Here is a 16067-nt window from a genome sequence, read left to right as displayed (position 1 = left end):
TCATAGTCTTGGCTCAAGTATGATGTGAAGGATCTCATCAAGGTGTTGTCATATCATAGTCATGATCTCGTTCCTAATGAAGACAAATTCAATGAAATGATGAAGAAGGTGCAGTCATGGTGCAATAGTGATCTAGCTGAAGACGTTGTCATGGTACAACAATGATGATGATGATCTCAACAGTTAGAAGAGGATTGATGTCTTGGTCTTGGTGTTTGTCAATTGAAACCTCTATAAGAAGAATTATGTGTGGGTTTTCCTCTCCAAAAGGGAGAGATTTTGGCCCTAGCAGAATGCCAACATCTTGTGTTCTTGTCTCTTTGTTTTGGTAGCTATTTGATGAAATAAGAAACACGCACTCTAATAAGAAGATTGTGCTAATAAGAAAATTAAAAAATGCCTCACAAATAGTTATCAAGTCAAGATGAATCTCATTAACTACATGTGCCCTAGATTCTTCAACAAATATAACATCAAACTAATATGGATCTAGGCTAATTCAATTTCCTCCTAAAATAGGTTTAAAATAATATTGTTAAACATATTTAATATGTTTAAATATAGAAAATATTTTCAAGAAAATCATATTATAGTTCATAATCTTTAGTTTTTTCCCCGCACCGAAATGGTTTTATCTACTAAATATGGATGTTATTATTAGTTTATTTAGTATTATTATTTTTAAATTCATAACTTTACAAAAGAGTATTAATATTGACATGTATATTGATTATCAATTTATTGAGTGAGTTTGAAATTATTATAATTCAATTAATATCAGCATATATTCATCTTAACTTTAGGTTTACCAAGTGACTAGAGTGATCAAATCTTTGGATACAATTTTCTTTTTGAGTGTAAAATTTGAGGAAATATTTTCACCTAGAGAGATTTGATTCCTCTAGGAAGTTGGTAGATTATGAATTAAGCTGAATATGTGCTTGTTTTTAATAATATTACTTATATTTATATAAATGTCACATCTCTATATATAAAAATTCTCTCTCTATATATACCAACCTAGATCCATCTTAACCCCAGATCTGTAAAGTGCCGAGAGGGATCAAATATCTCCAAGTGCAAACCTCTTTTTTGAGTGAAAAACTTGAGGAAAGGTTTGCACCTAGAGAGATTTGATCGCTCTCTATAATTGTAACTATGTGTCTCTTTCTTATTCCCTCTCTCTATCTCACCCCCAAAACATACACACACTCTCTCCATCTCTCTCTCTCTCTCTCTCTCTTTGCCATTATCTCCCCCTCACTCTCCTCTCCCTCTTCTTTCCCGCTCTCCTCTCTCCCTCACTATCTTTCCATCTCTCCCTTATCACTCCCTCTCTCTTTCTCCACCTTTCTCCCTCTGTGTGTTTCTTCTTCCCTCCCTCTCTCTCATCCCTTCGCGTCGCCCCCCCCCCCCCCCCCCCCCCCCCCTCTCTCTCCTCCTCTCTATTAAGTCCTCTCTCTGTCATTCTCTCCTACCTCCCTCTGTCTCCCCCCCTCAATTTGTATCCTCAATTTGTTTTTCACCATTTTGAGATCTCATCATCGTCAAATTCTGCATATGAGACACAAAAGCTTCCGAATTTGTTTGAGAAAATCCTCCATCTCCAACAGATTTTGAAGCCATCTCCTTCAATCTCTATGCACGTATTCTCGTATCCTTTCCCTCAACTTAGTCAACACTAACCTCACAACATCCTTCACTCTTTCCTCCTCAAGAATCCCATCTTTGTGCTCCCATATGACCATCATCCATAGCAACGTGTATTAAAGCCTCTTTAGGATGTTGTTTGTTTTCATACATTGGTTTGATGCTCCTCAGTGAGTAGTGGATTGGAAGATTCATGGCTCCATTAAATAAAGTATGCATTGTCAATACACCCTAAGCCTAGGGGGATCCATAGTAATAATTCTTAATAATTCCTATTTAATCTCAAAACAACCAAAATCTGAAAACTTAAAACGCCAAATACTTTTCCAAAGTGTGCAAAAACCAGTAAAATTTTAAAAAGCTCCAGTACCATCAATGCTCCAGTCACTTTTCTCTCGTGAAAACTCCATTGGATGCCATTTCTATCTTGATTTGTGTACAATATGCATGTTGCGATATATTCTGCAACTAATTTGACACTTTGGATATATATATATATGATGTGATATATTTTGCAACTAATTTAGCACTTTGGATGTTTTTTTAAATATAAATGCAATTATATATATAACCAATGGGAAAAGGATTGCTTTACTGAGGCGGGACCATAAATTGTTCATGAATGAGTAAACAGGTTTTGTCTTCTATTTCTGCCAAAATTATTTTGTAAACTGCGCATTCATTAACCTTCACATTTATTTATATTTCACGTCCTTTGCAAGCTCTAAACAAGCCTCAAAATAACCATTATTTTGAATTCTTACATACCTCAACCATTCCAAAGAATATATGCATCCAAAGAGGACATGTTAACTACATTACAACTATAGGATAAAGATTACAACTTGATCATCACAGTTTTTTTTACGGAGATTGGATTTTGTAAAAAGGTGCAAGATTCAAATTTCTCCTCTTTATGTCGGAGTGAATATTATGCTGTGTTAATTTGAAAACGGAATGCATAATCAAAAGCATTTAACCCATATAAAAAATAATATAGTGTTTTTAACTCTCATACCTCTTGTAGATTGGAATTGATATCTGAAATTTCATCCCTTGTACGATAGACTTGATATGTGAAATGTTTAAGAATGACACTTTCATTTATGCAAAAACACTAGGTTTCAGTTTTCTAGTCATAAGCATCCTCTTTTCTCGCAATTAATTTTACTTGGAATTTCCCCTATGGCAACTTATATATCATTAGTCATAAGCATCTATGGCGACTTATATATCATTAGTCATAAGCATATGTTTTTCTCTTAATTAATTTACTTGGAATTTCCCCTATTGCTACCTTTATCTATTTTAGTCTTTGGACAATGTAGCTCAGTATCCTTATGCTTTGTACCCTAACTCAAAGAGCTGCATGGAGAATGCAAGACAAAAAAAAATTGTTTGCAAAGTGACAATGAATGTTTTCATTGTAATTCTCCAGGTTTGGAAATGATTTCATATCCTGGGTATTTAACATTTATAACGATATTGATTCGTCACTTTAATTAATAAGTCAGAGACGATTTTCCAATGAAAATTCCATCTTCCACTTTTTCGACTTGAATATTCAAGTTATGTATGGAAAAACAACTACATTCATTGCAGAGTTACTTTTATTAAGGAAAATTCAACATTTGGGTTCTTTAAAATCAATGTGGAAAAAATCAAATTTGGGAGTAAATCGGTAAGGGTCTTAAAATTGAAAAAAGTCAGAGAAAATTGAAAAAATGGTCAGAATTTCAGCGAAATTTAGAAATTACAAAAATATTCATTTTTTAAATTGTTTTTAGCGTATCCACAACATCATATACATGCATTGCTACATAAATATGAAAAAAAACTAATATATAAAATGTATAAAAAATCTAGTGCTACATCACATATCAACATTGAATCAAGCTGAATCCTCAATCCTAAATCAGTCTCAAGATTCAAAATATCAACAACAAAAATATAATAAATATATATCATCATCATCACCAATCATTTACATGTCATAAATGGTTTTTCCACACCACAAAAACTAGTCAAATCTCTTCATGAATAGTGACAAACTCTTCCTCTCTTCACTAATCAAGTCATTAAAAATTTAGTGAAAAAAAAAAAAAAAACCCAAATTTTTTTATAGGCTAGTCAAAAAAAGATTCACCATTTCTTTTAGCAAGTTTAACGATTAAATCGTGAAGTTTTTTTTTTTATTTCCCGATTTCTACAGAGCTTAAAATATCTTCATCAATCAAATATGAGGCAATCATTTTTTACTTTAACAACACTCAAAAGGCAACGTAACCAAAATATAGAGGAAAAAGGGTATAGTGGATGATACTCGGTTCACTCACAACAACAACAAAAAGAGTTGATTTTGGCATAAATCTTAGTAGAAATAATCTATACCCAAAACATAATATAATCATAACCAAAAATATATGATATATTTATTTTTTTATTATCAATAATGGTGTAGGCCTTGTCTAAACAGGCTGCCTTGTGTATGGCATTTTTTTTACACTTTTTTTATATTATTTTTGGGATTTTCTATGTCCGAAAAATTGCCTAACTTAAAACAATGTTATAAAAAAACCACAATCTATTGCAACATATTTCAGAGGTTTTTAAATGTCATGACTTATTTGTATCCTATACCTACTGAAAACAGAACCAACCAGTGATCATTGTTCTCCACACGATTTTTCTATCAGCCCTTCCATAGGGAACCTAAAAATATAAATTCGCCTTGCATTTTATCTGCAATAACACCATGCACCATGTTGTGTTATAAATTTAAATGGTAAAGTATAAATCTAGAATAAATACTTAATTCACGTAAGAAACATAATCTCAAGTACTTATTTTTATAGATTAGCATAGATCTATTTTAAATACTAATCTAAAATGAACCCAGAGAATCAATTTTTTCACTTAAACAACACGTGTAGAAACATAGTTAGACAACACCTTAAATCAAAATATTTACAACTGAAAAAATATGCTTTCATACTATATCGTAAAGCAAAATTCTTTTACGCTAAATGATATTGTACATTTTATTCTCTCATTTAATAATAATCTCTTCCTATTTTCTACATATAAAATAACAATTTATTAATTTATTAATAATCTCTTCCTATTTTCTGCATATAAGATAACATTTTTTTAAGATTGCATAATCTTACTCATTACAATCATATACATTTCCTTTTACTAATTAAAAATGACGCTACAGAATTTTACTCACTACAATTATATAAATTTTCTCTAAAATATAGATTTCTGAATATTCAATAATTTATTTACGAGTAAAAATTCAACTATTTATTAAAAAAAAACTACATAAATGTTGCTTTGATTATTGTCGACACAATCTTTTATTATCTTGAGGATCACATTCCAAAACCTCCCAAGCATCAGCATCACTTCAAACACCCTGGACATTTCAACACTATCTTTCATGTTGAGGATCACATTCCAAAGCCTCCTAAGCATCACTTCAAACACCCTGAAAACTCCATGACTGTGTAAAAATGATACCCTTGCTTCCCTGCTAAGAAAAAATCTCCACGGCCATGGTATATTGCATATGGATTGCAATCAGTGTCAGAGTAATGAAGAAGCGCCCCATTTCTTATCTCTCTGCGCAATTAGCTGATAAATAAATAAATAATTTTTAAAATCTATTCAATTTAATAAGAAATAAATGAATTTTATTATTTTTAAAATAATATTAATAATTTTAAATATAAAAAAATTATGATAAATTGAGAGTTAGTTTAGTTAATCAAATCTTCGTGGTTAAAATTATTTTTTTATTTTTTTAATTAAAAAGCCATAAGTATAATTTTCTTCACAAAAATATTTTTTCTTAAAATAGATTTATCTGATACCATTATTCCTCAAACATAATTGGCTAAAACTGTGAACCAAAAAAAACTAACTTTACTTTAAATATATATAAAATAATACACATAATAATAAAGAATGAAGTTATATTGTTTTTAATATACATAAAAATATTATATTGTTTTAATAAAATAATTTTTTATTGCTTTTTAATATAGTGGTTAATTATTTAATTTATGAAGATTTTTGGAAAGGATCACATTGCTAATATTTGGTCGAGGCTTTTCGAACTTGTCAGTGTGGTTCGTCCATTTTTAAATAAAAAAGAATGTGGAAAACATTCCTTGTAGTGTGAGTCATTGTCAATATTTGATCGACCCTTTTTGAACCAGTCAATGTGGTTCATCCATTTTTAAGTAGAAAAGAATGTGGAAAACATTCTTCATAGTGTGAGTGAGGCAACCATGACTTCTTCTCCTTTTGTCCTCTCAAACTTTAAAAACTAGTATGTACTCACCTTTTAGCTTTTAACATTTTTTTAAAGTAATAACTTACATTGAAAAATGTTTTAATAATTATTAACACATATTCAAAGTCAATTCAAAATTTTTATAGCCTTTAAGATTTACCGCATATAAATATATTAAACTAATTATGTTTTTAGAAAAATTTAAAACACCAATAAAACAAGGAGAAAAAACAATAAAAATAAATCTTGAGGTTTTATTGTTTATTTTACATTTTTATCGAGACTTGTGGGTTTATTAAATAGGGTTACTCTTTCTTTAGTTTGTTGGGCTCTCTTTTATTTTATTTTTCATCTTTTGGAAAAATAAATATTAAAAAAATCATTATCAAGCAAATTTTATAAAGCTTATTTTCAAGCATGTACATAGAAATAAAAGCTAAAAGTTATTTATACTTCATATTGGTAGCCATAAATGCATGCTATGAAAAGCAAAGCGTATATTTAAATTTTATAAAACTTATTTTCAAGCATGTACATAGAAATAAAAGCTAAAAGTTATTTATACTTCATATTTGTAGCCATAAATGCATGCTATGAAAAGCAAAACATATATTTAAAAAACGAAATTTGAAAAGCAAATTTTATAACGAACTCTGTTTGTAAAATTCACAAATTAACTTCTCAATTTTCTGTTTATTCCTTGAAGTACTCGGAAATGGCTTACCTCTATCTCCAAGTCCATCTTTATTTGGCGGTATTTTAAAATTGGCCAACAATGGGCGTTTCGCAGCTCCTCTGCTTCCCGGGGATCGTCTAGCTGGATCAGTACCGCTACTTCTTGCAGGCTCTCCAAGCTCTCTAGTCCTTCCGGCATATTTTTCAAGTGATTGCACCACTTGAAATCCAAGAATTTCAACCTGGGCATTGCATTCTTCTGCAACAATGGAAACTTTTCCAAACACTTCATCTCAAACACCTCGAAGGATTCAAGTCTTGGGAACGCCACAGGTTCTCCAAACTCCTTTGGAAACTCAATGCACCTATCATCTTGCCCAAATTTTAGCTTTCTCATCTGAGGAATCTTTGCTAGACTTTTATAATCATCAACACTAGAGTTGTGAGCAACTAAGTGGAGCTCCATGAGGTTCTGGAGCCCAAAGATCGCTTTAGGCACCACACATTTATAAAGATGAACTATTTCAAGGCCTTTCATGTCTTCCATGTCTTTGGGAAGATGCAGGAACCTCGTTCCATCATCATTATCTAACATCAGGACTCGCATCTTTGTCATTTCCCCAAAAATCCCTTCTTCAAGTCGAATAATATCTTCCTCTAGTTGAATGTCATCTGATGATGATGAAACTGCAATTTTTAATGACATAAGTTGTAGAAGTTTCAACCATTTCAGATCTATCCATTGCAAAGGACAGCGTTTAGCTACTTCTGTTCGTGTTTTGAAATCCCTCCCCAAGGCATTGATTTCACTTTGTTTTATTTTTCTGATGGTAACATAGTTCAATGTTTGTAAAGATATGAGCCCCGACATTGTGGATGGGAAAAACTCAATATTCATAGAGCCTTCCATATTCAAATGTAGCATAAATCTGTGGTTCCCTATCTCTGAATGCAATCTTTTCAGATTAGGGCAGCAACTAACATCGAGAAACTGGAGGTACATGAGACTGTTCAAGGACTCTGGCAAGATCTCAATTTGTGTGTTGGATAGATTCAAGAATCTCAAGCTCCTCAAATTTTCGATAGATTCCGGTAATGAATTGATTGAAGTATCTCTTAAATCCAACACACTGAGATATTTCGTACTGTGATAAAACCTAGGGATTGATGTAAGACTTGGATTATGAGATAACAGTAGAGTGCGAAGGCCTCGACAATAGATGTAGTCCTCGATTATGGATATATCATTTTTCATCAAAGAAATTCTACGCGAGCCTGAGTTTGTGTATGGTAGTTCTCGGAGATCTTCTCCGGGTTTTATCAAACATTCAGTTCCCTTCAAAGATTCAGAAAGAGCCAAGTCATGCAATAAATCATGCATTTTGCAGCCTTTTATTCTTCCATCCCAACCAATTTCTGAAACTTCCATCAAGCATCGATCAATAAATTGGTTTATGTACGACCTTCCTAAATTGTACGCTTCTTCAGCAGATATTTGGGAAGAAACATAATTTTGAGCCATCCACGCATGCACTAAATAGTTTGAATTTATGTCGGCGTTTTTAGGAAAAACAGAGCAATAAAGAAAACAAGCTTTGAGATGCATAGGCAAAACCTCATAACTTAACCTTAGAGCTGGGGGCATAACTCTGTCACTAATTGCAATGGCGTGATTTAGACGATCCAATGCCCTTTGCCAATCTTTGGGGTTCCTTCTTACTGTAGCCATATACCCTCCTATTGTTTTCACAGCCAGAGGCAGTCCGGAGCAATTCTCTACAATATCACCCGCTATGCCAAGCAACTCGGGTGGGGGACTCTGCTCTTTAAGCTCCTCCTGGAAGGCATGAATGCAAAACAATTTTAAGCTCAAGTCCTTTGTTAAAGGCTTCATTTCATGGATATAATGATTCAACATGGTCTTTGAAATTTTTTTATCACGAGTGGTAATTATAATCTTAATTTTGCATTTGCCTTCCCATGCATTCAAGCCAATTCTATCAAAAGCCTCTCTGCTCCATAGGTCATCTAAGACTATCAACAAACTTTTTCCTTCTACATGTTTCTGAATGTTGACGCTAAGCTGCTCCTCACTCCATTTTTTATCAATTTGATCAAGTCCCACCCACTTTCCAATGTCTAATAAGAGTAGACGAACAGAAAATTTCTGTGATACAGCAACCCAAACTCGATGGTCAAAATTTGCCTTGACGTTGTGCAAAAGACTTTGGGATAATAGAGTCTTTCCCTGCCCGCCCATGCCAGCTATCACAATGACTCCAGGGCCGTCTTCCTTCAACAACAATTGGGTAATTGCTTTAATGTCTTCTTCCATGCCTACAGTCTCACTTTTTCTGATAAGTGAAGTCGCTCTTTTCATCGAGTCTTCTGAATTATTTAAAATGAGATCAGAGGTAAACCTAAGATATTTGAAATACCTAGCATCTTCATGTAACTCCTTGAGTCTTTTCTCTAATTCGGTCACTGTATGATTGAAATCGGTATCGCGCTCCTGCTGTCTTCTGGTTAGTACATCCATAGCGTCTTCCACAAAATCTTCAAAATTTCCAATCCAATTTAAAATTGAACAGGAGTTCCATCTCTCTCCGAGCTTATTCAACAAACGTTGAAGGGAATCAAGCTGATCACACATCAATTTAAAAGTCTTTTTGCAAAAGTTGTCCTTCAATAAAGTCTTTTTGCAAAAGTTGTCCTTCAATAAAATTGTATCAACCAGCATATAAATAAATCAATTTGTGCTCATTCAACAAACAAACATTGAAAGAAACCAAGCTAATAACACATCAATTTAAAATCTCAAAAACCAGTAGCGAGGTTTACCTCCTGTAAAATTGTAGCAGCCAGCTTAGAAGTCAATTGGTTTATACCCATTGAAGCAACAATTGTCGCTGCCATTTTTTCAAATTTCCTTTGTCCTTCTTCACAGCCGAGCTCAGCCTAAACAAATCTAATACATAAACTTACTGTTAACAAAAAGATCAATCAAAGTACAACCGATTTTTAATATAAACAAAAAAAATTCTAAATAAAATAAAACGGATTAAAACAAAAAGAATATCAAAGTACAAAGGATTTAAAAAAAAAACACGGATTTAAAAATCTAAAAACGAGAAAACGATAAGATCATAAAAGTGAAAATAAAAAAACAAAAATAATGTTTCCAAAATGTCAAAACAAAAAGCAGCTTTGAATAAACAAAAAGAACAAAATCCAACAGCCAAAAAAAAGGGTTAAAAATGTTAAAAAAACAAACAAACGAACAAACAGTTCGAAGACTTATAAACGCAAAAATATTGAAAAAAAAAAAACCAAAAACGCAAAAACAAAAAGGCGGTTCGAACGCTAATCACATAAATGCTTGGATTTGTTTTTTTGAAATGTAAAAAACAAAAAGCAGCTCGAACCAAAAGAACAAAAAAATAAAGCGATGTTTTAGTTTAAAGCCGATGACCTTGCCCCAGCGATGGTTTTGCGAACTTTTTGGTGAAATTGATTGGCCTTATTTAAATATCAATAAATTGAAAGTTTTTATTATTTTAAAATTTATTTATGAGTTGGTTAATAGAAAATTTTATTATTATTTTTTTAATGATATACTTATGTATTGTAATTTTTTTTAATATATTATAAAAAATTGAGGATCTGTCATATATGTGAGAATAGGAACATCGAGGATGAAAACCACTTCTTTTTAGAGTGCCCCACGTATAACTACATTAGATCTTAGTTTCACAATCTTTGTTACAATACTGACCTTCCTAGCCTTTTACAATGTCAAAATTATAGTGAGCTCGGGGGCTTCTCTCCAAGCTTTTTGAGCATAGGAATAAAATCTTAAATCAAAATAGATAATTTGTTTATTTAGGTCCGATAGACCATTATTTGGTCTCAGAGGACCTTAACCATCATCATCATAAAAAATAAGAGTTATTTAGTAGTTAGTACTTCTTTAATTTAAATATAGATTAATTAAACTAAAATTAATAAAAACTGATTTTATGGTAAAAATAAAACAATTAATAAAATATTATATTGTTGAATGTTATTATAGTTTAATTAAACTAAAGAAATATAAATACAATAATTTCATCACAAAAGTAAAACAACTAACAACTAATTAAATACTATCTTGTTGAATGCCATAAACAAAAATTAAAAAATATGATAAACTAATATAATTTATATTAACATATATATAGTTTAATATATATGTTTATTTTTCATATATATTTATGTGTTTTATTTTTTATTAATATCTATAACTTTTTATAATTAAATTTATTAGAATATGTTTTTAATATAATAATAACTATTTTATAAATTAAATTCAAATTAGTAATATGTATTTTAATATAATAATAACTTATAAATAATTCATGAAAATAGAAATAATTGAAAAAAGAAAAAGAAAAAAATGGAAATAATAGAAAAAAGAAAAATCAAAAAGTTAAATGAAAAGGTAAAAACAAAAAATTAGTAATTAATAGAAATAGAAGTTACTAAAAAAGCCTACGTTAACCAATTATCTTACAAATAATAATAACAAATAACAAAAATTAAATTCCCAATATTAAACTATGGACGAGTAACATAAATTTTTAGTCAAAAATAAACTAATACATAATCAAAAGAAAATTAAATACATAATATCAAGCCTCAAGATATAATAAAACAATTATATATTTTATATTTTATATCATCATTAAGATATTTAATTATTTAATATATATTTTGTTTTAAATTTTTAAATTTTTTTCCTCATTTTCAACTTCATTATCATCACTAGTTTTCCAATTTAGTGGTCATCATTCTTTTAAAGGGATAGGTCTAAATGGATGGAAAACGTTTTTTAAATTTGCATTAATTCAATTTCATCATTTTAATGCATTTCTTCATATATATATATATATATATATATATATTAATTACTATCATTATTTGTTTTTTAATTTAGTTATTATTATTATTTTGAAAATTTTAGATAAATTGCTATACAATATTTTTTTAATAAATTTCATTATATTATTGTAGTTTTTAAATTAGTTTAATAATATAAAATTAAATGATTAGTAAACATAGTTTAATTGGAGGTTCAATCTTCTAGAAGTAATTCAATAGAGGAGGACAAGTCATAGGTCTAAGAGATATAATGGTAGCAACCATAATAAACCTTGTGTAAGTTAAGAGATCCAAGTTTCAATCCCCTAGAGGCCCCATAGGTATAATGGTAAGGGCCATAATGGACCGCATGTCAAGCATCATAACCCTCCTTAATAGTACATCTCATATTATCAAGATTAAAATATCATAAAAATCAGTTAAATTATAGCTTTATTTTCAATAATTATTATGAATTATAACAAGAATTAATTATGTTATAAATCTATTTTGAAACAAAATTTCTAAAATTTTAATTTAATTTTAATAATTATTAAATTATTAAAATTAGGGTGAAGTATTTACTCTACGGTAATAATTTAGGTTGATGTATTTACCATCTTTCTGGGGTAAAAATTTAGGGTCATGTATTTGCCATCTCTGTGGTAATAATTCACGATCTCTCTGTTTAGGGTGATGTATTTACGATCTCTGTGCGGTAATAATTTAGGGTGATGTATTTACCATCTCTCTGCAGTAATAATTTAGGGTGATGCATTTACGATCTTTTTGTGGTAATAATTTAGGGTGATGTATTTACCATCTCTTAGGGGTAATAATTTAGTGTGATGTATTTGTGATCTCTGCGCTAATAATTTAGGATGATGTATTTACAATCTTTGCGGTAATAATTTAGAGTAATTTATTTACGATCTCTCCGCAATAATAATTTACGATCTCTGTGATTATAATTTACAATCTCTATGCGATAATAACTGCAATTATAGAAAAACAATCTAGGGCACGTGCGTCTCCAGTCAAGTTTGCTTATATTAGCTACACACATTCCTTATATTTTTCTAATACATATATGCTCATATATTTTCAAGTATGAATAATTCACCACAATTACCAAAGATTACCAAAGGTAGACCTAGCACAGTTGCTCTACAGAGCCTCTATGAGTATATAGAGACTTTAGAGAAACATAGAGAAGAAAGAGAAGTCAAGCTACAAACATAGTTAGCAGCCATGCTGGAAAATAAATTCACATTTCTTGAAGACAAGATCCAAAAGCAAATAGAAAATAAGAAAGAACTATTGGAGAATAAGATGGAGGCAGTGGAGACTAGGTTGCAGGTTATAGAAAAACAAAACCAAGATATGAACCAAACATCCCAGCAAGTAGATGCTGATACTTTAGAGTCTTAATATGAAGGACGTGATTAAAGAGCTAGAAGAAAAATTTAATAGCTACCTCACCCTAAATAGTGTGGCAGATAAATTAGATATCAAACCAATTAAAGATGACATGAAAAATTGATAGAATTAAACCACAAGTGTAACAAAAGGGCCTTGAACCTTATAATTTTCTGTTTGAAAGAGGAGGTAGATGAGGATACTTTAGCCATAGCCAAACAAATTACAAATTGAAACAACGTGCCTCACAGAAGCAACAAGGTTGGGAAAACTAACTGAGAGTAAAGGAAGGTTGATCCGAATAAAGGTGAACTCTACTGACCATAAGTATGATATACTCAGTAAAACCTCAAGTCTAAAAGGAACGAGAATATTTATAAATGAAAATCTCATTCCAGAAGATCAAGCAAAATTGAGAAAGGACGTTCAAAAGGTAAAGGAAGCTAGGAAGGAAGGAAAATGGATAATAATTAGAAATATAAAAGTCAGTATTTGAGATAGAAACCAAAAAGATAATAATAAATAGAAATTCAACATGCTCTAGATTCTTTCTTGGAACTGTCAGGGCTTTCCATTGAACAAAGGCCCCAAGCTAAGTTGGATCTCGAATGATGTTGATATTATTTTGTTTGTTTAAACTTGGGAGCTCGAAGAATCTAAGGTCCCTAACATAGATGGCTTTACATTATGGTCTACTTGGAATAAGTGATCCTCCCGTAGAGGCATTGGGGGTATAGCTTGTTACATTAAGAATAACATCTCTCCCCATGCTAGGATTTATAAAAACGACCCTTAGAACCAATATAGTTGGATAGAAATTATTGACATTTATGATAAAATGACCTCGGGGAGAATTTGTTTGGGTCGGAGCTAGTTAAGCTTTGGAGTGCTTAGGATCTCATAATTTGAAATGCTCTAAAGAAGTGGCCCAATTCTAGTCAAATGACCTACATCCATGAGCTTGGTAGCAGCGTGGTAGACTATGTTATCTCTGATCTCCCACGAGCCTAACTCTGATCATAGGCCTTTACTTATAACTCTCAATTTTGTCATGCATAGAGATCCCATAGAAGATAATCTTTATAGCCAAAAGAACTTAATCTTTAATAAAAAATAAAATAAATAAATAAATAAAAAATATCTCTTTCTAAATTAATTAAAAACTATTTTTTTTTCTTTTATCTGGTATAGACAACATAGAAGATATCTATCATAATTTTACTACAACCCTCTCATATTCTATTAACAAGTTCTCAATTGAAGCTTCAAGTAATAACAGAAATAGCAAAACCAACCCATGGTATGACAAAGATTGTAAAGTGCGAGGAGAGAAATTAAGGAAGTTGTTGATGACTCTCTTAAAAATGGCAAGATAAAAATATACAAAGCCCTAACTAAAAGGGAAAAAAGGCAATATATTTGTAAAAGACAAGAGAATCTCTTACACCTCTCTAAGGTAACTCCTAAGAAATTATGGAGGAAGATTCTAACTAGGAAAACTAAAGATAATAACAAAATTGCTTTACATGACTGGAATTCCTATCCTAAAAAGCTTTATGAATCTCCAAATGTCATGGATAACTTTGAAACCCTGCTCACAACGAAAGAAGTTTTCTCATTAGAAGACATTGATTTTGGGGTTAATCGCTTGGCTAATGGGAAAGATAAGGACATTGAAGATTACCAGGCAGAAATCTTAAAAATTGGAGGTTTTGTCCTCATCCCCCACATTCACAAGCTTTTCAATCTAGCAATCAAGCAAGGGTTCCCTAAACTGTGGATTCAAAGCCTCATTATCCCTATTTTTAAAAGTGGGGATACAAAAAACCCCTATAATTATCGGACAATTATTATCAACCCTCTTCTATCCAATTTATATGGTATTTTTTTGGAAAGGAAGTTGAGCATATGGCTTGAAAGTGAAGGTAAGCGGGCTATAGGCCATGCGGGTTTTAGAAAGCAGCACTCAACAACAGAGCACCCCGTTACTCTTAGGATCATTGTGGAGGAATGTTGCAATGATAAATCCAATCTCTTTTGTTGCTTTGTGGACTTTAGAAAGGCTTTCGATACGGTTCCTAGAAACAACCTTTGGAATGGATTAGAAGAGCTAAAGGTTCCTTTTGAGTTGAGAGTTTCAGCTATAAGGTTATATGAGAATATAATTTCCAAGTTAAATAGCAATGAGGGGTGGTCGAAAGATATTAAGTGTAATATCGTAGTTAAACAAGGTTGCCCCCTCTCCCCTACCCTATTTCGTATTTACATTGACAAGCTAGAAGGTTGTTTAGAGGAAGTAGGATGTGCTGGCACGATCTTAGCTGGTGTTAGCCTCCTATTGCAATAGGTGTTCATATTTCATGATTGATAGTAGAAAATGCCAAATATGTCATCTTTTCATGCTGCAAAGGTTCCATATTTCCAAGAAAAGGCCAAATAACAGGCCAGGAAAGTGTGCTAGTCTAAATGCCACTGCTCTATTCCGTTTTTGATGAGTTATTCCATTTTTGAAGAGTTTTCAGTTAAGGGGAGTCCAAATAGCTTAATCTTGGCTTCCCTAGGTTTAAATTGCTTGTTTTAGAATATAGATAATAAATATATGTCCAAACTGTTTAATCTTGGCAGATTTGTAGATAGGTAGAGAACCTTGGGTGCTCAACAGCTTAATCTGAGCCCCGGAAGAAATAAGGGTAGATTTAGATAGGAGGATAGCCAAAAGAAAAGTTGAAAATCTAGGTTTGCTAGTTCAAGTGCACCCAAACCAAAAAGAAGAGAAAATGCTAGGTAGGTAGGTCGGGTAGGTAGTTTTGTGGTATCAGAATGTGAATTGTGATCCATTTCATGTTTTCAAGTGTTATATCTATTCAGATCACAAGTATGAGGCAGTTTTCCATTTGGATCAGCTCAAGCGAGGCATTTCTAACTTCCTCTTCTTCCTCTTTGCCCAATCACTCACTAACTTCCCCTAAAGAGGTCAAGATCTGCTTGATATCTCTTAAATTCATCATTTTTCATATCATTTGCCTTGGTAAAGATCTGCTTTACTTAAGGAGTGTTCATATGTCCTCTACAAGTTCCATTTCCCCTTTATAGCCTAAGATTTCCATACTTAGCACTTTCT

General features: G+C 31.5%; 1 protein-coding gene across 1 annotated transcript in view; it reads right to left on the bottom strand.

Annotated features, from left to right (window-relative positions):
* Nucleotides 1-6626: 6626 nt before the first annotated feature.
* The window catches only part of LOC149210736 (disease resistance RPP13-like protein 4), a 31852-nt gene continuing 22411 nt past the window's right edge, over nucleotides 6627-16067 (bottom strand). The window contains exons 2-3 of the mRNA XM_089399070.1: nucleotides 9470-9586; nucleotides 6627-9269 (exon numbers count right to left, since the gene is read on the bottom strand). Of these exons, the coding sequence (XP_089255196.1) occupies nucleotides 6627-9269; nucleotides 9470-9586 (2760 nt within the window). The remainder of the gene's footprint in view (nucleotides 9270-9469; nucleotides 9587-16067) is intronic.

Source organism: Pinus tabuliformis, chromosome 1_2 (genome assembly GCF_031772625.1).
Source record: "Pinus tabuliformis cultivar Carrire ecotype Pingquan chromosome 1_2, CPIR1, whole genome shotgun sequence".
NCBI classification, from domain to species: Eukaryota; Viridiplantae; Streptophyta; class Pinopsida; order Pinales; family Pinaceae; genus Pinus; species Pinus tabuliformis.
This window is presented reverse-complemented; position numbering and strand designations above follow the sequence as displayed.